The 26,121-nt window shown below is 39.2% G+C and overlaps 1 protein-coding gene across 1 annotated transcript in view; it reads right to left on the bottom strand.

Annotated features, from left to right (window-relative positions):
- Window positions 1-26,121, bottom strand: part of LOC136860967 (uncharacterized) — a 701,781-nt gene that overhangs the window by 263,653 nt on the left and 412,007 nt on the right. The window contains exon 4 of the mRNA XM_068226024.1: window positions 16,817-16,994. Within this exon, the coding sequence (XP_068082125.1) occupies window positions 16,817-16,994 (178 nt within the window). The remainder of the gene's footprint in view (window positions 1-16,816; window positions 16,995-26,121) is intronic.

Genomic DNA, 26,121 nt, shown 5'->3' with positions numbered 1-26,121 from the left:
TGGTACAATTTTCTGCTGACGACGGGCGTAAGCTACCGCCGCTTCAAAACCCAGATTGACACTGAAAAATATGCAGTGGGGGGTTCCTTTCATAGTCTTATGAGGGACACTACTAAGCTTGATTGCGTAATCTGCTAATTTCGCGTCCAATAGACCGATTTTTATGAGACTTGTCCCAGAATTCCGAACAGACTTGTAATTAATTTAGATGTTAATCTCATAATTTTACCACACTCGCAACAGGTGAAATAAATTATTTCTGCCCGGGCGTTTCGCTGGTTTTCTTCATCCATTGACCTTGGCACGTGGAGCTAGTCCACTGATCTGACGCTGACTTATACTTAGGCTTAACTGTATTTATGTTTTACCCTGGGGGCTCTGTCTTCACGTAGGGTTTAAGAATAATTTAGATTATTTATTTCTTTATTTACTGTATTGCCAAAATCCCTCGTTATGCAGAATTCCGTGACTTTAAAGAATTATCGGGCACTCGAAATCCGCCGAGGTGTCACGGTATTTCACGAGCTTGCCGCGGGTGAGATCGTTCCCACGCGACATCGAGGCTCTAAGAGCACAACATGGCTGCCCTCAAAAATAAAAGTAGCTTGTTGATTTGAATTAAATATTGAGAAAAATAAAAAAAATATTTTTCTCATCGTAGAATTATGGGTTCATCATCATGTTATTCTTAGCTGCCTTCTTTGCTAGATTCAATTTCCTAGTAATTTCCTTCAATTTCTCCTTATTCCACAGCAATTTCTGACTCTATTTCTTTCCAATCTGCACCTCCTTCTTAGTCTCTTTATTTCTCTATTATAATAAGGGGGGTATTTACCATTTCTTAGCACCTTTAAAGGTACAAACCTGTTTTTACATTCCTCAACAATTGCTTTAAACCCATCCCAGAGACTGTTTACATTTTTATTTACCGTTTCCCACCGATCATCATTACTTTTTAAAAACTGCCTCATGCCTGCATTATCAGCCATATGGTACTGCCTAATAGTCCTACTTTTAAGACATTCCTTTGTAATACATTTATTTTTAACTACGACAAAAACAGCTTCATGATCGCTAATGCCATCTATTACTTCGGTTTCTCTATAGAGCTCATCTGGTTTTACCAGCACCACGTCCAGGTTATTTTTCCCCCTAGTTGGTTCCATCACTTTCTGAATCAGCTGTCCTTCCCATATTAGCTTATTTGCCTTTTGTTGGTCATACTTCCTATCTATCTATCTATGTCGGTGCGACGTAAAACAATTTGTAAAAAGAGAATGGAATTGTTTCTACCTTTGGTGTACATTGTTATACTATTTCTAACATTCACACGGATCGTAATTCAAATAAATTATTGCCAACGGAAGTTAGGTTATTAGAACTTCACAGAACAATTTCCTTTGAAATAATTTGCGGTTAGGGGCGCACAGCTGTGAGCTTGCATTCGAGAGACTGTGAGTTCGATCCCCACAGTCAGCAGTCATGAAGGTGAATTTCCGTGGTTTCCCATTCTCACATCAAACAAATTTTAGAGATGTACCTTAATAAAAGCCACGGCCACTTCCTTCCCACTCTTAACCATTTCCTCTCCCATAAGACCTTCTGCGTCGGTGTGACGTAAGGTAAATTGTAAAGAAATAATTATAATTTTTAACATGGTATTGCTTTAACCTTCATGCCAGGGAATAAGAAAAAATGTCTGTCATGTGACTGGAGTCAAGTTTAATATATGTTTTCATCCATCTATATAGATATTCTCTTTGATGCTGGGCTTAAAGCGAGCGCCAAATATTGTGATGGATGTTAGAACAAATCCCTGTATTACAGGAGCCATTGTAATGCTTCAGTAAATCAAGCTGTCAGAAGCGTTTGGGTTGAGCAGCGTATTATAGCTCTATATGATCCGAGTTATCATATTACTACACGTAGATGGATGTACAGTACTTACCTCGGAACAAGGCGAACAATTCCACAGTCTAAGGTTTCCACATTTAAAAATCATCAAAATATAACTGATAACATGATGGAAATATTTAAAAAATACGAGCTTAATATTTCTCTAAAATATTACGTACCTACATGCATCTTCTAGACTGTCATGAATTTTTCAGCGTTCAGCCTGTAAACCTTTAGAATGAACTAAGCGCTTCCACAATTTGTAACTGTCTCTGTGGCCTATCTGAGTCGCTTTGGACTCTTGGTTCTTTCAGCCTCGATGACCGAGTACTTAATTTTTGCGTTTCCCTGTCCTCATCCATTCGCTTCACATTATCCTATCACCTAAGTCGATTTGAACACACAGCTTCAACCATCTAGTTCATTCCTAACTAGCCCGCCTCCGTTGAGAAACGGTTAGCACTATTAGCTGTCGTTCTTGGTGACCCATGTTTGATTCCTGCCAATGCCAGAGTTTTTTAAATTTGCTTTACGTCGCATCGACACAGATAGGTCTTATGGCGACTATGGGACAGGAAAGGGCTAGGAGTGCGAGGGAAGTAGTCATGGCCTTAATTAAAATACAGCCCCAGAATGTGCCTAGTGTGAAAATGGGAAACCATGGAAAACCATCATCAGTCCTGTCGGCAGTGGGGTTCGAACTCACTACCTCCGGGATGGAAGCTCAAAGTTGCGCGTCCCTAACCGCCCAGCCAACTCGCTCGGTACCAGTGATTTAAGAAACGCAGGAGGGCTGATACGTGATTACAAGTGAATATTCAGCTCAAATCCATTTATGGTGTTCCTGAAAAGAGCTGTATCACCTCGAGGCGAGGACGCGAGTTGATTATTCCATTTTAAACATGTCTTTATCCACTGACTGAGGGTGTCCTACTATTGCTCCTTCTATGCGTACTAACAATTTCCACTACTTGCATGACTCTTTCTTTCAGTTTATAAGATATATCACGTTTATTCAGCGTTAACTTCCGTACAGTTCAACTGATCAGAAAATAGAGCGACGTAAGGAAAAATTCGTCAGACAGCGAACTAGTACTTCCTTACAGAATATCGTCAATCACAACTGCGAGCTCAGAGATAGCCTTGCCACACCTCGATTCGGTATCACTTCCTGTACTATAATCCTGGGATAATACACATTCTAAGTAGTAAGGAACCCTTTTGTGAGGCAAAATCCATCACTGCGACATTTTTGTTGTTTCAATGAGAAGTACTACGAGACAGTCTTCCCTTCTTGACTCTAAACGCAGGAGAATGAACAAGGAGAGGTATCAGAAAGAATGAAAACCACCGTGAAATATATTAAAATTAAGGCCATCTTTGGACTCGAAAAACGGAATACTCATATTGAGGATTATTGTTTTTGAGGGGAGATACAACTAAGCAAATCTCTTCTTATAATACTAATGGGAGGGACAGAAATGAAAGAGGTCCGATGACCATTCACAGGTTGAGGACATCAGCAATAGGAAGGGAAGTGCCATGAAGGCCGTGAAGGTGAAGACATTCCAAAGGCCGCGAAAAGTCTTCTCATCTGGAAGAGAACAAGCGCTGATGAACGGAGGTTGGATATGAAAGGTAGAAAGGTGCCACAGGTGGACAGATATAATACCAGACTCTGCTAGTGGTACCGTTTTTGACAACCCAGTCTCTCTAGCTGAGGGCCCCTGTGGGTGCCATTTTTTCTTGCTTGTTTCTGACAGGCATCAAAAAGTAGAAGAACATCAATTACACTTTCTTCAAAAATCCATCAAAATATTCTCGATTGAGACAACGTCATTTGGCACAGGGGAATAACCTGCTATTCATATTTAGATTCTAAACTCTTACCATCAAGAGTTTTCACAAAATCTCTTCGAGTACTAGCGACAGTAGGAGTGGTTAAAATGATCAAAGACAACTCCGTACAGGCCCTTGGTGGAAAGTAAGGGCTTCCACCGGTTGTAAACTTGGCACTAAGTGTGGTAGCTATATATCTCTAATTCAGGCAGCTGCCTCTGTGGATCAGCGGTAGAGTGTCGGCCTCCTGATTCCAACATAGCGGGTTCAAACCCGGCAGAGGTAGTCGGATTTTTGAAGGGCGGAAAAAAGTCCATTCGACACTCCATGTCGTACGATGTCGGCATGTAAAAGATCTCTGGTGACACATTTGGTGTTTACCCGACAAAATTCATTAAATCTCAGCCATAGACGCCCAAGAGAGTTTCGGTTTACTCGGCCTGCCATCTAGTGGGGGCCTAGAGTAAAACGAAACGTCGAAATTGACGAGCAGACAGCCAGATGGCGTCAAATTGAAATGCCTGCATACGGTAGCTGAGGCCATACGATTATTATTATTATTATTTCTAATTCCGGCAGTCTTTGTGGCCTTGAATTAACCTGACACAGATTTTTGCTTTAGGCTGAGTAAAACTCAGGATCGCGTGCCCATTGAGATGTGGCTACCTTGTTTTTAATTTTCTCGACTTCATAACGTGTAACAGAACCCGCAAGCTTTCAGGTGAGACGAGCACAGCTTTACTACCTCGGCTTAGGCAACCTCTGTAGTATTACTAGCAGTAGTAGTAATTGTAACATGTTTCACATCATCATGCATTCGAGTAACCATTCGTTGCTCAACTGGATACAGCATGCTAGACAGGAATAACGAGTGGTAAAGAGGCCTGTATTTCCCAATAGTGATTTTATTTATTTATGTACTTACAAAGTATCAGGCATATTGTCAGTTAACTTGGTAAATGTTTGCTCAGTTCATTCGGAAGGACATGGTCAAGGTGTCGAGAAATTTTGGAGCAGTAACCTGGTGCACCCTGCCTACGGTTATTACCATATCATGCCAAATATAACGACGGTGGAAGTTTTTATTTCTTACATTTTTAGAAATCAAGGAACTTTCTATCCTATATGGATATTCGATTCCTTCACTTTGATTGATCTCAAATGATAGGGTAAACAAGAAATATTGAGGTAGTGCGCGATTTTTATGTTATTAAGCAATCTTATTTCTTTAAAATTATAAACCGGGAGAGTTGGCCAAGCGGTTAGGGGCGCACAGCTGTGAGCTTTCATCCAAGAGATAGTAGGTTCGAACCCTACTGTTGGCAGCCCTGAAGATGGTTTTCCATGTTTTCCCATTTCAACACCAGGAAAACGCTCGGACTACACCTTAATTAAGTCCACGGCCGTTTCTTTCACGCTCCCAGGCCTTTCCACTCCTATCGTCACCATATCTGTGTCGGTGCGACGTAAAGTCAATTGTGAAAATAAGTATAATATAAAATATTTATAAACTGTATAAATAATAACAGTAAAATATGATAAGGAAAATAAATATGTTGAAGTAGATGAGAGGGAAGGAGAAGGATGATATAAAGTATGGGAATTTAGGGAAGCTCTGTTAACTTTCGACACGCTGTTGCAAAGATAGATGTCTGAAGTGTAACACGAGCTGCCTCTACGAAAGAAAGTTCGGTTACTCCGCCTTTCCGTCACGCAAGTCCAACCGCGAGCCAACTTTATTCGAACGCCAGAACAAACTACAAGTTAACGGATGGAGCTTCTTCTCTTTCTGACTCATCCTGTTTCTCCTCCACCTCCGTTTCCTTACACGAAGTAATTTCTATTTTGTTCTCATCACAAACCAAGGATTAACTTCCCTCCCAAACCACAGTAACAGGTTTCTTACATTGTCAGATGGTGTAATCAATTCGAGCAATTTCTCGTTTTACACCGTGGGAATTTCAACTGCTGAGAGTTTGCTCAACTCCATTAAATACATGCAGAGCTTTTCATTTTAATGCAGTAACTGTTTTCAAAGGAGAATAATGGAAGAACGAAGTTGCGCATCTATAAACTGCACAATAAATACAGACTACGGATTGTGAAGTAAAATAATGAAACAGCCATTACTTTTCGTCATCAGCAAGACACGTGAAAACCGGTTAGAATTTTTTTAACAGTTGGTTCTATTTATATTTTCCCTTCTATTAATCACAGAATGTAAGTTTTTTTTATAAAAATGATTGGAAATGCTGTCCGCCTCTGTGGTGTAGTTCGTTAGTGCGATTAGCTGCCACACCCGGAGTCCCGGGTTTGATTCCCGGCTCTGCCACGAAATTTGGAAAGTGGTACGAGGGCTGGAACCGGGTCCACTCAGTCTCGGGAGGTCAACTGAGTAGAGGTGGGTTCGATTCCAACCTCAGCTATCCTGGAAGTGGTTTTCCGCGGTTTCCCACTTCTCCTCCAGGCAAATGCCGGGATGGTACCTAACTTAAGGCCACGGCCGCTTCCTTCCCTCTTCCTTGCCTATCCTTTCCAATCTTCCCATTACCCACCAAGGCCCCTGTTCAGTGTATTAGGTGAGGACGCCTGGGCGGGGCACTGGTCATTCTCCCCAGTTTTATCCCCCGACCCAATGTCTCATGCTCCAGGACACTGCCCTTAAGGCGGTAGAGGTGGGATCTCTCCCGAGTCCGAGGGAAAAACCAACCCTGGAGGGTAAGCAGATAAAGAGGAAGAAGAAGAAGAAGGTTGGAAATGCTAAGTTAAAATCCAATCAGTTACTAGGGTAGGAAGTAGTTCTTCTTCACGTGCCATCTCCTCACAGAAGGTCAGCGATCACCATGGAGAAAATGTTTCTACTTTGTGTTTCGCGTATTTTGACATTAAACCACTGTTGGAGATTACAAGTCTAGGACAATCTTCTCCACCCACTTCCACATCCTTTCCTACCTTGCCTTCCATGATCAGGTGTATCAGGCTGCATTTGTCATTTATGAAGATGTTTAGTACTGACATGTCCTTTTTCGTAAGGAGGTACCGTACTTTTTATGTGAACAGAGTAATTATTAACACAGGAAGTTGCGTCATTTCTCATACCTTGACCGTGCAATTTTCCCGCCCTTCAGGAGATTTTTTCGTAAGATTTTACCTTTTTCTTAGTTTCATGTTGTCTGGCAACTGAAACATTTGGCTTCCTCTTGCTCTGTTTCCATGCACCGTCCGTTCCATCTCTTCTCATAAAGTGTCCATCGTCATCAGCCAAATAATTCACTTAACGCAACTATTTGCTACTTCCCATTAGCTGACAGAAAATGTTATAAATAACAATCTAGGTTAAATATAATTAATTCAATTACCTTCAAAGGCCATTTGTTTGCATTTCAACGATATGAGGAGTAGAAAAATCGCATGTATTCACTGAATAGTGCAACGTATTATTCAAAATTTGCAGTCATTTTTCCGTGTAACAGGTTCTTCTACCCGAACGTGTAGGGTAAGTACAGTATAAAAATACTAAGCAATCTTCACAAAACAGCACAACGTTTTGGTATGGGAAAGGACAGGTATGTGCAGCGCACATACTGTTCACGGACAATTACAGCTTAAGAGGTATTTGGATGATACTCCTTTCCTTTAGAACTGAATTGTTAAGGAAACTTAATTCAAACTAAATGGAACATTTGCTCTTGGGAATGTAAAGAAAAGAAGATAGATTGAAACGACGATTGTGTTTTAGATTGAAGTTCTGCTACGTTGTAGCTTTCTGCTATATGCAGTCTGATCTCTGCACCAAAATATTTTTTTTCTATACGCAGCAGAATTCCACTATATTTGCCAAATATTCGTATTTGTCTCTTCTCCCTAGGATCCGGGTTCGTTTCCCGGCTGGCCCAAGAAGTTGAGTCCTAGACCAAAGGGGTAATTGGTATGAGGGTCAGCGTTTCAAATCATCAAAGGCAAGAAATGCGGCTAATGATGTGGTCACATTGACCACGTAGAATTTCGTTATCTGTAAACAATATAGCTGTGTAGCAATCGTCTTTACGGATAAATGAGTTCTGTGTGTCACAAGGAGAGAGGGGGGGGGGGAAGGGCGGCGGTATACATTACTTAATTATTTGTACTTATTATTCCACTAATTTTGGAAATTCTCTTTCGAAACTGCGCTCAGAGCAGCATGATATTAAGAGCTACTTCTCAATAAATAAATAAATAAATAAATAAATAAATAAATAAATAAATAAATAAATAAACGGATTTAATTAATGAATTAAGTAAATAAGTAAATGAATGTCATTCGTCTTCATTTATGGCTGTCGTACAGGTGGCAAATTCCTTGTCAATTTTTTTATCTAGTCTTTCCTTAAATGAATTCAAAGAACTTGGAAATTTACAGAACATTTTAATTTATAAAATATTCCAATTCCAAATTTCTCTTCCTGTAAATTGTTATTTGACCTAAGTTCTCCTCTTGAATTCCAACTTTATCTCAAGCCCTACTCAGGCTTATTTGTCTATTAATGTCATTCCATGCCATCTCTTTCGACTGACAGCTCGGAACGAACTGCTTAGTTGAGCAGATCGTCTCCTTAGTTCTAAGTCTTTTAGGCCCAAAATTTTCAACATTTTCGTAACACTACCTTTTTTGCCAGAAATCATCCAGAAAAACTTGTATTGTTTTCCTTTGGATCTTTTCTAGTTCTCGTATCAAGATATCCTTTAATGATTCCCATGCAATGGAACTATATTCTAACTGGGGCCTTACCAGAGACCACCTATAGCCCTCTCATTTATATCCTTACTACAACCTCTAAATACCCTCATAACCGTATGAAGAGATCTTTAATCTTCATTTGCAACCTCGTTAATGAAGATCTTCGTGTAGCCTATATTAATACCTAGGTACTTACAGTGATCCCAATGAGGTACTATCACCCCGTTCTATGTTAAATTCACATGTAACTTGTACGCAAGTTAAGTAAAAATGAGGGTTATAATTTATTCACAGGTGCTAATGATCATCTGCAACTAAGGTTGAGGAAGGCACTTCATTGTTTGGTTCTCAACGTCGTCCACGAATTTCACGGGAGTAGGTGTAAATACAGCAGGAAGAAACTGTCGCATTGAACTGTCCCATATTTGCCTTGAAGATACAGTATATAATTTCCTAAGTATTATTTTTCATCCCTCATATGGAGATAATTCATGATTAATTGCTTGTAATCAGTTCTGCCGCACCAACTAGTAGTAGAGCACTACTTTTAAGTGACCATCTAAGGATAATATCATGAGGGATTGCCTTTTACGCCCCTGAACACACGCATCACATCACGTCATCTGACCTGACGTAATTTAATGTGGAATATTTCACAAGAAAAAGGATACGCGTAAGTGACAGCAGAGAAATTGTTCCACTGGGTTTTCGTAACAAAGTCGCTCTGCGCAAGTTTGACTGGACGAAACGATAGACATGTTAGTAGCGAATAGTGTACAGTTTTATTTACAAGTCGCCGATGATAACTATATAATAATAATAATAATAATAATAATAATAATAATAATAATAATAATAATAATAATAATAATAAATAATAATAATGTCATTTGCTCCAAGTCCCACTAACTACTTTTACGGTTTACGGAGACGCCGAGGTGCCGATATTTTGTCTCTCACGACTTATTTTACGTGCCAGTAAATCTACCGACACGAGGCTGACGTATCTGAGCATCTTCAAACCTGCCAAGTTGGGTTCAGAAGGTCAGCGCCTCAACCGTCTGAGCCACTCAGCCCGGTACTACAATAACAGACGAATGGTATTGTAGCTGGCAATTGTCACGTCAGTAAATAAAATAAAATATCATAAGGTAAAATATATTAAAATAAAATAAGATAAAACACATCAAAATAAAATCAATTAATTGATTAATATTATTTGTTTACGGTTGTTACGTTATAGTTGTTAATCTTTTTTGAACTAATTGGGCGCCTAGCCTAGCGTATAGCTTATAAATACAGTCTAGCCCCAGTACATTGTTGAATACACTTGGTAAATTTTATTATTTCGTACACAACATAACTTCTGCCCAAACTGTCTTAAGTGTACCGAGATGGCACCACTATGAAGGGCGTAATATTTCCTCTTCAGTCTTACACACATTAACTACCGGAATTTACATTCCAAAGCCCATATGGAGTAAATTATGAAATTCTCAAGTTTTCTATCCACATAACTTCGTTCTCAAAGGTCGTAGGTAAACGGTTGTGCTATCACCATGTCCGGCTCAGAAACAGCTTTCTAACTGTAACGCACATGGGGGTTGTAATTTATATGTTGTTGCTCAAGTCGCCAACTTTATTCTTAACCTGCGAATGGAATTGTTATTCTGTTTATAAAGTCACTATATGTGTTTGTTATTTCAGATACTGACACCAGATTTCTCCGATCAGATGAGCCGTTTGCTCGCTGCAGCGGTTCGAAATCATAGGTTAGCATCTCCCCGGCCAAGTGGCCTGCTAACATCAGCGCGAGATGATTATCTGTGAATTATATAGCAATAATACAAATGTTATTGGTTTTACGTCCCATCAAATATATGTTTATGGTTTTTTGGAGACGCCGATATTTTTTCCTGTATGAATTCTTTCACGTGCCGGTAAATCTACTGACACGAGGCTGGTATATTCGAACACCTCCATATACCAGGATCGAACGTGCTGCCAACTTGGAGTCAGGAAGGCCAGCACTGTACCGTCTGAGCTACTCATCCCGGCAAGTATATAGTCCAATGGCCGATCTAGGCAGTGGTACATTTACATTAAAAGCACTCACTATTGAAGGGTAATTGCCATGGACCTCAGCAAAAGTTCGTTACGCTGACTTTACATATATGTGTGGTTCAGTTGTAAGATTTTGTCACCTCAAAAGTTCTCCTTTAGAGTAAACAAATATTAGGATGGGCCACTACGCGTCATACGGAATCAGAAAAAATCCACAAAATCGCTAATATCTAATTGATATCAGCTATCGCTAGTTCTTGACGGGACGGACCGGCCCAGAGCAGGGCGCTTAGACACATCGGATTGCAATCGTCTTTTTTCAGCGTTACCCCTTGCAGTATGCCTCCCTTCGATAGATTTTATGATGGGAAGCAAAATATCGTCATTGCCGGGACAAAACATCCTATGTGAAAATATATTTGTAGATATACTGACCCGCAGTACATAAATTATTAAGAGCGGGAATGCCTTGACAATATTCACACAATATTGCACCTTAGATGATAGAACCTTACCGGCCAAAGTTCTAAGCTAAAATATTTCACATAGGAGGTTTTGTCCCGGCTGCGACGATATGCGCCTATATCCAAATCAACTGGATGCATCTGAACTTCAATATTGTTTATAGCTTTGTTGTTGGGATGGCTATATACCATAATCAACATTTGTAAGAAATAACATATGTGAAAGATTATTAATTAATTAATTAATTAATTAATTTATTTATTTATTTATTTATTTATTTATTAATATCACCGAGCCTCCGTAGCTCAGACGGCAGCGCGTCGGCCTCTCACCGTTGGATACCGTGGTTCAAATCCCGATCACTCCATGTGAGATTTGTGCTGGAAAAAGCGATGGCGGGAGAGGTTTTTCTCCGGGTACTCCGCGTTTTCCTGTCATCTTTCATTCCAGCAACACTCTCCATTCTCATTTCATAGCATCTATAAGTCTATATAAATAAAATTGTTTCTGTTTGTCTGTTTGTCTGTCTGTTTGTCTGTTCCACCATCACGTCGAAACGGCTGGATAGATCTCAACCAAACTTCATATTTAGAGTATACTGACCCCGGGGAAGGTTTCGATATGCATATCATTTTAAAATCTTTGAAAAGACGGGGGTTTTATAGGAAAAACGGTTTTCCTCCATTTTCTCTTATACTATTATAGGCAAAATATCGAATTTGTCGTATAAGGACGAGACAAAGCTCAATTTAATCCTCTTGACGCAAAGAACAAAACTCGGTAAGCCCTACGGGCCCGAAAACCATGTTTTAAGGCCCTAAAACCAACCGTTACGGAGATATTGGCACCACACTACCCCTGCTCTAGGAATCGGATAAAGAAATGAACTGCCGTAACCATGGCAACGTCAGCTCCAGGATTCTAGAGCAGTGAGATTATGCATGTACGTTTGGGCATAGCTGTCAACCAAAATCGGTACAAATAAGACTTAATATCTGGGAAAAAAATATACTGTTGTGTAAGGCACTCATAGGACTCCTTTGGGCGGGGATGGAAAGGGGGTGAAGAACGAGTGTAAAAATCTATATAAATAAAATTGTTTCTGTTTGTCTGTCTGTTTGTCTGTTCCACCATCACGTCGAAACGGCTGGATAGATCTCAACCAAACTTTATATTTAGGGTATACTCATCCCGGAGAAGGTTTTTATATGCACATCATTTTAAAATCCTTGAATAGACAGGGGGTTTATAGGAAAACCAGAATGGTTTTTCCACCATCACGTCGAAACGGCTGGATAGATCTCAACCAAACTTCATATTTAGAGGATACTCATCGCGGGGAAGTTTTCCATATGCATATCATTTTAAAATATTTGAATATATGGGGGGTTTATAGGAAAATCAGAATGGTTTTTCCACCATCACGTCGAAACGGCTGGATGGATCTCAACCAAACATTGTATTTAGAGTATACTAATCCCGGGGAAGGTTTAGATATGCATATCATTTTAAAATCCTTGAATAGACGGGGGGTTTATAGGAAAACCAGAGTGGTTTTCCCACCATCACGTCGAAACGGCTGGATAGATCTCAACCAAACTTCATATTTAGAGGATACTCATCGCGGGGAAGTTTTCCATATGCATATCATTTTAAAATATTTGAATATATGGGGGGTTTATAGGAAAATCAGAATGGTTTTTCCACCATCACGTCGAAACGGCTGGATGGATCTCAACCAAACATTGTATTTAGAGTATACTAATCCCGGGGAAGGTTTAGATATGCATATCATTTTAAAATCCTTGAATAGACGGGGGTTTATAGGAAAACCAGAGTGGTTTTCCCACCATCACGTCGAAACGGCTGGATAGATCTCAGCCAAACTTCATATTTAGAGTATACTCATCCCAGGAAAGGTTCCGATATGCATATAATTTTAAAATCTTTGAATAGACGGGGTGTTTATAGGAAAACCACAGTGGTTTTCATCTATTTTCTCTTATACTATTGATTTTCTGTAAACTTCGTTTACCGTACGTGAAACGTCTCTTCATTATAAACAACTTTCGTTATGTTCATAATTTACCTTACTCTTCACATGACGGAGAAATTTACAATTTTCTGCTGGTATCATGCTCTGCATTTAGTGACCGACAGACCGACAACGAACCTACAGGTTACCATGGCAACGTCTCTGACTGCATGCCAGTAGGGAAGTAACGTATTGCCATTTTCCTCATCATGCTTTTAAATTCGTGGTTGTTCCTTGGGTAGATGGCAAGAGAGGCATCAATCGGCTCATCTGCGGGATATTGGCGGAATATCGTTGGAGGTTATAACCGCCCTCGAATAGATTAAGTAATAACACCATTAGTCATCTTCATATTTGTTTACCTAAGAATCACTGAACCTAAATTTCTCCTCTGTTAGCGCTTTATTATATCCATAACTCACGGCATTTATTTATTTGTCGTTATCCGGCTGTCCTCAGTTATAATCCATTTTCTATTAGTTTCAACATTCTTAACTGTATTATTTTCTTCCTTAATTACGCCGTATGTACGTGAATGCTAGAAACTACTGGATGCATTTCCACCAAGATTCGTATTTAGAATACACCTGTCCTTGATAGGTTTCAGGGCAAATATTGTTTCTAAATCCCTGAACTAACTGGGGGTTTATACGAAACCGAAACAGTGATTTTGCACTTCCAAAAAATATACACAACAAAAGTTTATGGAAGTCTACCTACCTTGGTAGAAATTAATGTCTAAACCTTTTTTTCTCATGTGCATCATTTCGATACGAGGATCAATAAGGGAGATATCATTAAAGGACCGTTTTTCTGTACAAGTCCCATCGGACTTAACTCACGAGCGGGTGCGTGTAAAGCGTATTCCTTACAACTTGAAAACTACTGAAGACATTCGAAACAAAATTTATATTTAGCATCCACCTGTCCAAAGGTAGGTTTTAAACGTAAATAACATTTCATGTTCCGGAATGGACTGGCGGTTTATAAGGAACCGAAATGGTGATTTTACTCTTCCACAATATATACAGAACAAGACCAACCTGACTGGAAATCGACCAAACCTGATGGAATTCCACCTCTAAACCTTTTTTTTCATGTGCATTTTTTCGTCAGGAGGATTAATAAGGGAGATATCATGAATGGTCACTTTTGCAGGTTAAGTCCAGCGGACATAGCCCAAAAGGTGTTTTACATGGAGCAGATTCCTTATCTATATAAATCAAATCGTAACGACTGTGTACCTCTACACTGACTATTTTGGCGAAATTTTCGTACAGCTTTCCGTTTAAGGGGTAATAATAACAATCTCCATAATTTTTGATTTCCTGAAAGTCCTAATTTTTACCCGCCTCGCCCAAAATCCACATTGTGGCATAATCTGCCAGAAGAATAAGAAGATAATTGAAATTTGACAAAATTATACGTTTTAGCCTGTAACGAATGAAAAATCCTATATCATTAAATTTTTCATTTTTTATCCCCGAAGAATATCGAAATATGCAGGCAATTTTAATGATGGTGCAGACCTTCGGAAATTCCTATCACGTAACGGATTGCACAATCTCCGTTCAATTTGGAATGATCTACAACCTTGGTCTTATGCCTTTATGCCGTATCTGTATCCCTTTTACGTTTGATTTTTCTCTATTAATCGATGTTAAGTCAATTTGGAATTTTCACATGCATTATTCATACTTTCAATTACTTACATGAAATACAGAATCATCAAACTCTTCACGAAAATTGGCCCACTCAGCAGCCATATGTGAGCCAAATGCTACGTATGTAGCTGTCACATTATTATCCGAAAAGTAATGTAATGTGAGATGATCTTACAAAACCTTTACCCTGTTCCACGTTTCTAAATCTGACCCAAGAATAGATGACATATCATTGGACCAGCCATTTAGGCCACTAAATCCGGCGTGTCTTATGGTATAATCCTTTGTCGATATGACGTACGTTTAGTAGCAGTTAATCTGTAAATGAAGGTCTTCAATATTGTAAACACGCATATACTTTCGTATGTCGATCTATATATATTCACTGATGTCGATTTAGCGATCGAGAAAGGGTCGGTCTGCTATTGTAATCAGTACTCCCCACACCGACTTTGACTGGCAGTAGGAAAGGGTTCCTTCTCCAACTCCTGTGTAACTGTCATTAGTAAGGAAGGCCTACAATTGTAATGAATAGTTCCCTTCTCGATTTGACTTGCAGAAGGTAAGTGAGCATGCAGTTTTGTTTAAAACTCCCCTACCCGATTGTGTTTGGCAGTAGGCAAGGGTGCCCGCCATTATAAAGAAATGTACTCATCTAAAATGTGACTGGCATTAGGCATAGTGGCCTGCTATTTTGATGGAAACTCACCAACTTGGTGTGACTGGCAGTACGCTGGCTGGCAGTAGGAAAAGGGGCCTGTCATTATAATGATAACTGCACAACTCAATTTCGAGTGATAGTAGGGTAATTGCCTGCCATTATAATAAAAACTGTAATCTGTCTGGAGGTAGGAAAGGGGGGCTGCCATTTTAACGAAAACTCCCCAAATCGATTCTGTCCGCATAGTAGGCAATGGGGCCTGCAATTATAATGTAAACTTCCCAACCTGATTGTGAATGCCAGTAGGCAAGTGAGCCTGCCGTTATATCACAAATCCGTAACAAACACTTTACATTGGAAACGTACGGGGACCTCCCCATGCTCTTTCTCGGATAACGCTAAGAGACATGCAATTTTAAAACTATCTTATTTACTGCATGTACACTATTTACTTCGATATTCGAATACAATGTAGAATACCGTAGCGAAGCACGGGTACATTCGCTAGTCATTAATAAATCACTTTGGGAGTGGGGACCCCATCCTATTAATAGCCTATATCTGCTTCATTCATTATGTCCCTGACCCGGTCAATGACTGGAAAACAGGTTATAGGTTTTCATTTCCATTAATTTCACCATCCTCCTCTACTTGTAGTAAATCCTGAAAAGGGGAATGTAATTACTGAAATATCTTTCTTTTCAAACACCCTGGCAGCATTTTCTACGTTTAAGTCTATTTACATCATTTTATCCTCGTCAAGCAAGCAGTTGACATAAGAAAGTACTTCATCCGAATATTCTCCATTTTATAACACGATACGGTCACAAAATAAGAAAAACACTACTGTCTCCAAATGTGATACGCTATGGAGCGTAGTAAACACAGTGTATATCACAGCAAATTATGATGCTTTGGACAGTTAGCTCTGGACCACACAAGTGTGTATTCAGTAATGCGCTATTTTTAACCTATTAGTAGACATAGTTGAGAAGTCTATCGAATAGCGTCTGTCCGAAGACGTTCCCAAATTGTTGTAGTTGACTCTATTTTACCCTTTCCTGTGTGGTGACCTCTTTCCTCTACTGGGCTCATATTTTCAATTCTTGTCTATCGCCGTATACTGAACTATTTACTGCAGTCAAGATCATCGATGTCTTAAGTAGCCCCATTAAACACTGCTGATAAGCAGTAAACTTATTCGACTCGTTTCTTGAATGGTCAGCGTACTGGCCTTCGGATCAGAGGGTCCCGGGTTCGATTCCCGGCCGGATCAGTGATTTTAACCTAAATTGGTTCATTCCAATGACTCGGCGGCTGGGTGTGTGTGGCGTATTCGACATTAGAAATCATCCTAGGTAGGTCCCTGATCTTCACAGACACGCAGGTCAACTAATAAGGCGTTTACTAGGAAAAGACCTGCACCAGGCCTCTCCGGAGGCCATACGCCATTATTATTATAGCAGTAAACTTACCTTATTCCTCCCCTTGTAGTGTCGTAGTTGAGCGTCCGGTCGCCGTGCAGCCAAGACACAACAGACGAGGTCATGGAGACGTGACGGACGATACAAGATAGCTGAATAGTACTGTCAGCCTCATAATACTTGTCGTGAATAGGCCGGCCTTGCTCGTCAACAATCACCACCTCAGGGGCTGAAACGCAAATCAATCAGATATACAGTACGTTTTAACGAGGTACACAGTCATGCAGTACATAGGAAACACACTTTCAAAAGGATTAAGAAATAGCAAGGAAGAAGCGATAATGTATGGATTTTTGATGGATGGATTTTAAGTAAAATCGGAGCCACAAGGATGTGATCTCCTGTTTTGGCTAAGAAGATGAGTACAGCCGCTCTGTTAAGGAGTTGACTGCTATTTTATTAAGCTAGCCTGACCATGACAATGAACTAAAAGTGTCTATCAGTTGGCTTGTTTGACCGTAAAACTGTTTCTATCAGTTATGGATTATCCAGTGACGGCTGGGATCAATACCAATCTCTATCTGCTTGCTTCTTAGCTGAGAATGCGAAATCGACAGAACCGATATTCGTAGAATTTCTTATTTATACCCCAGTTCGTCCAAGTTAAAAGATAGGCCATATTTTGTCTTCTTAGGTAAAATGGGAGATGGAAATCTAGGGTAGGTCGAAGTATGAAGGGCTCAAATTAGTCTAAGTGAAACTCAGTTTAGTTTTGACTTGAATAACAAAATGCTTGGTCCAAAGACAGCAGGGTTAACTGTTTCCGACGTACAGGTACATGTTCACACACACACACACACACACACACACACACACACACACACACACACACACACACACACAAACGCACGCACGCACACACACACCGCACGGTAGCTCCGTACACCATTTTCTGTCACTCTCGTCGGGACCCCGCTGTGGGCGGGGGTGGTAGAATAACACCCACGGTATCCCCTGCCTGTCGTAAGAGGTAAAAGGGGCCTCAGGGGCTCTGAACTTTGGACCGTGGGTTGGCGACTACGGGGCCCTCAGCTGAGTCGTGGAATTGCTTCCACTCACTTGTGCCAGGCTCCTAACTTTCATCTATCCTATGTGACTTCCCTTGGTCAACTCTTGTTCATTTCCGACCCCGACCGTATTACGTATGGAGGCGTAGGGAGTCTTTCATTTTCATGCCCTTCGCGGCCCTTCTCTTCCTTTGGCCGATACCTTCATTTTTCGAAGAGTCACACCCCTTCCATTTTTCTTCTCTGATTAGTGTTATATAGAGGATGCTTGCCTCGTTGTACTTCCTCTTAAAACAATAATCACCACCACCACCACCACCACCACCACCACCACCACTACCACTACCACCACCACCACATCGCCATCTCGCCGGGACTTGGATGAGCTCCACCCCTCACTAGTCACCTTCGGTCGCAGCAGGTTTCGACTATAGAGTTATCTGTACCATCATCGGAAAGACCAGGAATGTGGTATACCCAGGAGTTTGAAGCTAACAGTATTACAATCGATTAAACCGAGCTCGATAGCTGCAGTCGCTTAAGTGCGGCCAGTATCCAGTATTCGGGAGATAATAGGTTCGAATCCCACTGTCGGCAGCCCTAAAGATGGTTTTCCGTGGTTTCCCATTTTCACACCAGTCAAATGCTGGGGCTGTACCTTAATTAAGACCACGGCCGGTTCCTTCCCACTACTTGCCATTCTCTGTCCCATCGTCGCCATAAGACATATCTGTGTCGGTGCGACGTAAAGCAAAAAGAAAAAACAATCAATAAAATTATCTCGGACTGCATCGGGTCTATTTGATACTAAAATGTATGATACATTTATTATTGCATTCGAGTTGAACCTCAGTACACTGCCTGTTAACAACCAATTTCACTTTCAGTGCCTGGGCCTTTTTCTTCTACCGACTTCGACATCCTGCAAGTGTCCCTTATTTATTTATTTATTGATGTCTTTATTTGTGGCGAAGTTAGGGCTCCTGGCCCTCTCTTACACTTAACCACATTACGCGGCTTAATACTGAATCCAAACTTTACATTCTAACTTAACACAGTGTATATAATATAATATTAATATAACTTAATATAGTCTAATACTAAAAGATTACATCCTAAGTCTAAAATTAGAAAAATAAAAAATAAATTCAATATTAACTACTCTAGGTGGAATTCATAAAAAATAACAGTAATTTATGAAAACTTTTGGGAACTATTTACTCCAGATATTCACTCACACATTCACACATAACTACATGATATAGCCTACGTATTCAAGAGGAAATCTTTAGACTGTCTTTTGAAGGTAATTAATGAGGAACAATTTCTAATTTCAGGGGGTAAAGCATTCCATATTCTAGCGCCCGACACAAGGAAAGAATTACTGAAGGCAGATGTATGATGTGGAGGTATTGCAATTGTTGACACAGATCGCGTGTCACGGTCATGAAAGGAGGATAGAAAACGGAAATTACTGGAGAGATATTCAGGTATATTTTCAGTCAAGAGTCGATAGATAAGGGTTGATACATGGTGATTCCTCTGCTGCTCTACTTTTAACCAAGAAAGTCGTGCATAAAAAGGGGATACATGCGAGGCAAAATTCAATGAAAAGATAAATCTAATGCAGGAGTTTAAAGCTCTCTGCAATTTCCTATTTTGTTCACTGGTAGCATCCAGTAACACAACATCACAATAGTTAAAAATTGGAAGTATCAATGTTTGAACCAGTTTTACTTTTAAGTTGAGAGGTAATACGGTCTGGTGAATCTTAAGGGGATGAAGTGATGAGTGAACTTTCCTGCATACGTTAGTGACATGCTCATCCCAGTTTAAAGTTTCATTTATAGTGACTCCAAGGCTTTTTACTGATTTGCAGAGTGGGATAGCAACGCCATTTAGTTGAATGACTGGAATTTGTAGATTGTGTAGATGGGCAAGCAGTTTTCTCTGCCCTAGTATGATAGCTTGTGTTTTCGTTGGGTTGATGGAGAGAGAATTCTCAGCTGCATAACAGCTGATCTGCTCTAAGTTTCGGTTCATATTTTCAATAGCTGCATTTATGTCATTCACTTTTGTGTGGCAGTAAATTTGAAGGTCGTCGGCATAGAGATGGTAGTTGCAGTTTTTCAACTTAGAAGAGATGTCATTCAAATATAAAATAAATAACAGGGGGCCGAGTATAGAACCTTGTGGCACACCATTGACTTTGTACTTCCACTCCGTTCTCTTATCATTCATGACAACACACTGTCGTCGGTTATGGAGGTAGGAAGCGAACAATTTGAGAGCAGCGTGGCTAAGATGGAAGGAATGAAATTTCGCTATTAATATGTCCGTACTGATAGTGTCAAAAGCACTGCTGAAGTCTAAGAGAATGAGCACGGTCACTTTACGTTCGTCCATTGCTTTTCTTACGTCATCCGTAATTTTTAGAAGAGCAGTAGATGTACTATGTCCTTTTTTGAATCCAGATTACAGGTGATCAAGTAACGAATGGTGCATCAAATATTGGAGCAGTTGTTCATGCATGAGTTTTTCTAAGACTTTCGAAAGTGAAGAAAGTATACAGACAGGTCGATAGTCAGATGGAGAATTTGCTAGAGATTTTTTTGGTACTGGGAAAATTAAGGCATCCTTCCAAACAATTGGGAAGTAGCCTTCCGAAAGACATAAGTTATATATGCGGGTTACAATTGGCAGTACTACATCTATCAAGGTAACGACGAAGGATATCGGGATGTCGTCCACTCCGATTGCTCGCGATTTGATTGATGTTAGTTTTCTTCTTACATCGTTTTCATTTTACGAAATTCGAATAAAGGCCGTTGTGGCAACGGAGTAGACTGGAGAGAATTTATTGTTGTTTGTATAATATGAGGGTGGGTATTAACTATTTCTCTAGTAAAGTGGGCATTTAATTCATCTGGATTTATGTCATGCGTATTGGAGTTTGTAGTTTGCCTCCCTTATGTCTATCGATAAATGCCTCCTCTCTCTCTTATGGCAGAGGGCCATAGGCTCTGATTTATCTTTAAAACTATGACAGATTTTGAATATCCGTCTATATTCATTCCGGTCATTGATATTTTCTTTTGTGATTCCAATCTGTCTCAACTTTGTCGCCTTTGGTCTTACATTTGTAAAAGTATTTTAATTCATTTGAAATTTAATGCATAAATAACTATGAGAGAGAGTTTCTAGAGTTATTTATGAACGAGGTGATCTTTTGTACTTTATTGTGGGCAAATTAACGAAACAAATTAACCAACGTAATGTTCACGTATACCTCGTTAATAAACCACAATCTTCATGTTTTATAAAAGTCAATCTAGTCCACCTTGTGAGATAATTCCCTATGAATATGTTGCATTTTCCTTCCGTTAAGTATGAGTCTGAGCAGTTATTTATTTGTGCATACGAGTTATTCTTTTTTTTTCGAAATTATACCATTACGTCTACTAGCGTTTTTGTAAAGTTCGGGATCCTTGTGGTCACACACAGTAAGTATGCTGATATTCTACTGAAAAGATGTATACTGTAGCCTAGGTATATTAATCACGATGAAAATCACTGTAAAGGCAAGTTAAAGATGATTTATTAACGACGTGATGAACCCGAGTGACTTAGGCCCATAATCAATCATGATTTGATCGGTAAAATAATATGAGACATTTATTGAAATACAGAGGAGTGTATTTGAAAATATTTCGTTTAGGTAATGTCGAAATCAGAGCGAAGGAAGGACGACAGACTGGAGCCTGACGGATTAGCTCAACCCGACAACTTTTAGCTACTTCACAGCAGGGAATATCATTAGTTGGCGTACAAGGAAATACAGAGTCCACAAATAAGTCTTGGTCAGAAAGAGGAAGGGGAGAGTCATACAAAGAAAACCCACCACATGAGTAAGACCTTGGGATATTTTTGGTAGGACGGAAATTCCATGACCTCATGGAAAATTACAGCGGCTGAGTGTACGTTCGCTAGCCTAAGTTCGAGCAGGTGGAGATTTAAATCACGTGACCGCTTGCCGGCCAATAGTAACAATTTGATGGGAGACTCAGTGATACCATCTTAAGGAATGATGGATGAGATATTTTCGTAACTACAAAAGTAATCAGTAATAAATTAATCTGAGTACGCGGATGGATGTAATGAATTTATTAGATGTCACGCATGGAAAAATAATCAATACTTATTGGCAAATTAATTAAATTGAAGGCTGGATTTCTTGGAAACCGGACAGCTTGAATCTCATTGGCTGAAAGAAGACCACGTTGTCAGAGACGCTTACGAAGGCGCGAAATGTGAGGAGCGAAATCCATCCATATCTCCTAAATCTGTGATCACCTGGAGTTCATATTTTATCCAGCAGATATGCTAGCGGAGTGGATTAATTTGATGTAAATTTTAACTTCCAATTCGGAGTGCAAGTACCGATATTAAAAATCCACCCCCTCCCTAAGGGGCATGACGTCAACGAATCCGCGGGAAAAAGGCTTCATCCATATATACGGAGCTGAATTGACGGTCGCCAGCCACTTGTCTTGAATCGTTGGAGCTGAATTGACGGTCGCCAGCACACGTGAATTGAAAATCGGGAGTTGAACTGTTGGTCGCCGGTAACTTAGAATTCTACGGACGTACAGTCATTTAATGGCGCGAGCATCCGCCAGTGTTTGTAAAGTGTGATCGCGCTCAAGCAACATGTTAAATCTGGAAATAGTTAACGTAGCATAGTGTTTTTTTTATTTATGAATAATCAGTGACGTAAAGTAATTACCCTGCAAGAGAGTAGTATAAAATATATCACCGTGAGTACGTACATAATAGACTGTGTGACGAACAGTACTTTAAGGAAGTAGTAGCCTGTATTTAGCTATACCGAACCGATGTAATGAACACGTCAAGAATGCCGTATAAATCGGGCGTATCGCGGCGGGCGTAATAGTTGACACCACGTCGTACGTGTCCAGGTCCATTGTGCGGTAGGTGGACGAAGATTAAATAGTGTAAATATATTAAATTCTTGGGTCTAGGATAGAAATTTGTTGTATCCAAATTAAAGCATACAGTGTTAACGTAGTAAATGGTGAAGGTTTGTGGTAATCAAGATATGAGTATAAAATAATAATGTGCCAGGAAATCTTTTGTGAAACTACGCCATCAAGGATGGAGGAGTAAAACGCAGAGAGGGGCTGGATGAAGCCTCTCGTCTGCAAAGCTGCAATGGAATACCGATAACTAAGATGAGTACTAAACTGTAAAATATATTTGGGAAATGTTATCGTGATGGGAAAAATGGGAATAATTTGGTCATACTTGGTTACCTTCTGTAACAAGATGGGTCGCTTAACGACCCCATCCTAAATTTGTAGCACGGACAGTTGTAAATCATAATAATGTAAATAATCGGGTCTTTTATGTATTCAGTTTGTTGGAGATGTAAATTTGTATATATAGTGTAGTACGTTAAGTCATGCATGCATTCATTATTTTCTTTGTAGTCGATGATTTTCTTTACATTTGATTTTGATTATGCTAGTTAAATAAGACCCGATATGTGCTTTTATGTTTTGTCATTTTAACGAGCCATTTAATGACATGGAAGGAAAATCCAGCTTCGCCATACCAAGTGTGTTTTGTTGAAATTAATATGGTCATATTTTCAAAGTGAAGTTGTTAAATTTGTGAGATGCGATTAATATAATATTTCCAAGTAAATCATATCTGGAGTGATTAGTGCCAGAATAAATTGAATTTGTAAAAGAGGTTATGCGTTAAACATAATAAGAGCGGACTACCGTATTACAGGCGAAATTATTATTTTTTTTAAATATTAATAATAATAATAAATAAATAATATAACTATTTTTTTAAAGAAGATATTTTTTTTTATATGGTTCGGGGATAATAATAATTTATGTGATCAAGTGTTGAGTTTATTGGGAATCATTTAATGACGGGAGGTCGTTTTAATTTGGAATTAAAGTGCGTGATAACTTAATTTGATCGATTAATAATATTCAAATGTAGATCGGTGTTAATAATCCGTACATGTTAATGAACGTGTGGTTTAAATTACGGTCCAATTTTTTTTTTACGTATAAATGTCGCGTTTTGAAGTTGCGATTCATTAGCCGGAACATGTAGTGCTAATATTACGAGACCATGATTGTCAAATTTTGGTAAATATAATTTCAAGATGTTACGATTATTTGTGGAGAATGAACTAAGGCATAGATCCAAATGAGATAGAAAATGTGAAAGAATTTGCAGTCAGATAATAAAAGGTCGTACGATGTCCGAAATGAATAAATAAGTCAGTTGATAATTCTGTGAGGAATAAATAAATGAATCGAGGAATATTGAGATAGAGAGGAAAATAAATTCCGTATGAGAGACACTTAGGATATTGATATGAGTGTAAAATGTACGGGCAGTGTCACAGAGAAATACTGAGTTACGCAGCGGGTAGAATTCGAACCCGTGACAGCATGTACGAAATAAATAGACTGCACGGTTATTCGTTGAGATACAACGGATCTAAGGATAAGGAGAGTTCAGATTCCACAGAAATGGTCGTATATTGTATTCATTGTAATAACGAGTGAGGACAATCATGATGTCGTGATAATAATAATAATAAATATTGCAGATAAAGGATTGGACCGCCTTAATTAATTGAGCGTTGATAACGATGTTAAACGGGAATCTAATTGAGAATATGCAACCGATAATAATAATAACAATGTAAGGACGATGTTAAATCACCGCGGTCGGATTAATAATAATTGTCATAATAATAACTGTAATGATGTCGTTGGTTGATCAGTGAATTAATTTGTAATTGCGACCGATATCTTAATATATAATTTGGCGGAAGTGACCGGTCTATTAATAATAATAACCTTTTTAAGTGACGTGAATAATAATAATATCTTGAGTCACCTAGTCATTAATAATAATAATAACCACGAGAGGGATATAATAATAATAATAACAGTAATAACCATTTGTGTTTGCATCCCGCATAATAATGATGATATTAATCAAACGTGACAGTGCCAGGAACCGTTGAGTAATAATAATAATAATAATAATAATAATAATAATAATAATAATAATAATAATTTCGAGGATGATAATTTCGTGGATTAAATTATTTGGTGACGATATCCCTCTATTCGTATGTTTGAATAATGAGAATGATAATATTAGAGTCATTTGGTACCTCTTTATTGTACGGTCTCCGTATGGGACGATGTTACAGTCATACTTGCGTGTTTGTTTACTTCGCTCGCGATGCGAGGGGGGCCATGGCCACGGTATTTCCCACCGCTTCTCGTTATCTCATCTGTGTCAGTAGTCTACTGAGGCTAACTGGGGACAATTCAGATCACATGTAAATAAAATGTAAATGCTAATTCATTGGTATGGCATCAGCTGGATATCGTAAGATAGGAACTGTCCGTGGAATCCAGTTTTCGCATTTCACGAGAAACATTACCCAGTCCGAGTACCGGTCTCGGAAAAATGTATATAGCCGGAGTACATCATCTTAGTTAAATCGGGAAGCCGACCGTAACATGGGTTATGCTCGGGCTCCCGATAGAAGGAAGCTATATCTTTGAGTGACGGTTCGATTTAAATGGAATCGATCCGTAAATTATACCTCCAAAATGTCATTTTATTTCAGAAGCAACGCAGCAAGATATTGATACCACTTGCGGTATGGCAAGTGATTTATATATGTAACATGTGTGTAAATTCAAATATTGTTGCCACGTGTATCAAAGTTTTATACGTCAAATGGCGTAATAAACCGCTCCTTCTGGCAAATTATTTCAAAGGAAACCACTCTCATAATATTTTTATTGTAGTTAGATAATGCCCTTTTTAAAGTAACAGTCACTTCCTAGTCCTATCATGGAGTCCTTAAATTCAAGTTACAATCGAGCCTTCCCCCTTTTAATTTTAAGTTGCTCCGTTCATCCCCGTGTTCTATTATGCCGTTATATTTATATTTGATGATTTAAATAATGAACCGACACCCCTGAGATAAATGCTAGTCTGGGACTCGGGAGGTGGACGGGTGCAAAATGGCTGGCCCAAAGTGGGGCTTTAAGAACGGCAAAGTGTTGCTTTAAGAACGGCAGAGAGGCCAATTTTATTGCTAATCAATTTTTATATTTTTATACTTTTTTTCAAAATTTTATATTTTTAAATTTTTGATTTTTATTAATTGATGACCGCATCACGGTCAAGTGTGTGTTCACTTGTAAC

This window comes from Anabrus simplex, chromosome 1 (genome assembly GCF_040414725.1).
Source record: "Anabrus simplex isolate iqAnaSimp1 chromosome 1, ASM4041472v1, whole genome shotgun sequence".
Taxonomy (NCBI): Eukaryota; Metazoa; Arthropoda; class Insecta; order Orthoptera; family Tettigoniidae; genus Anabrus; species Anabrus simplex.
This window is presented reverse-complemented; position numbering and strand designations above follow the sequence as displayed.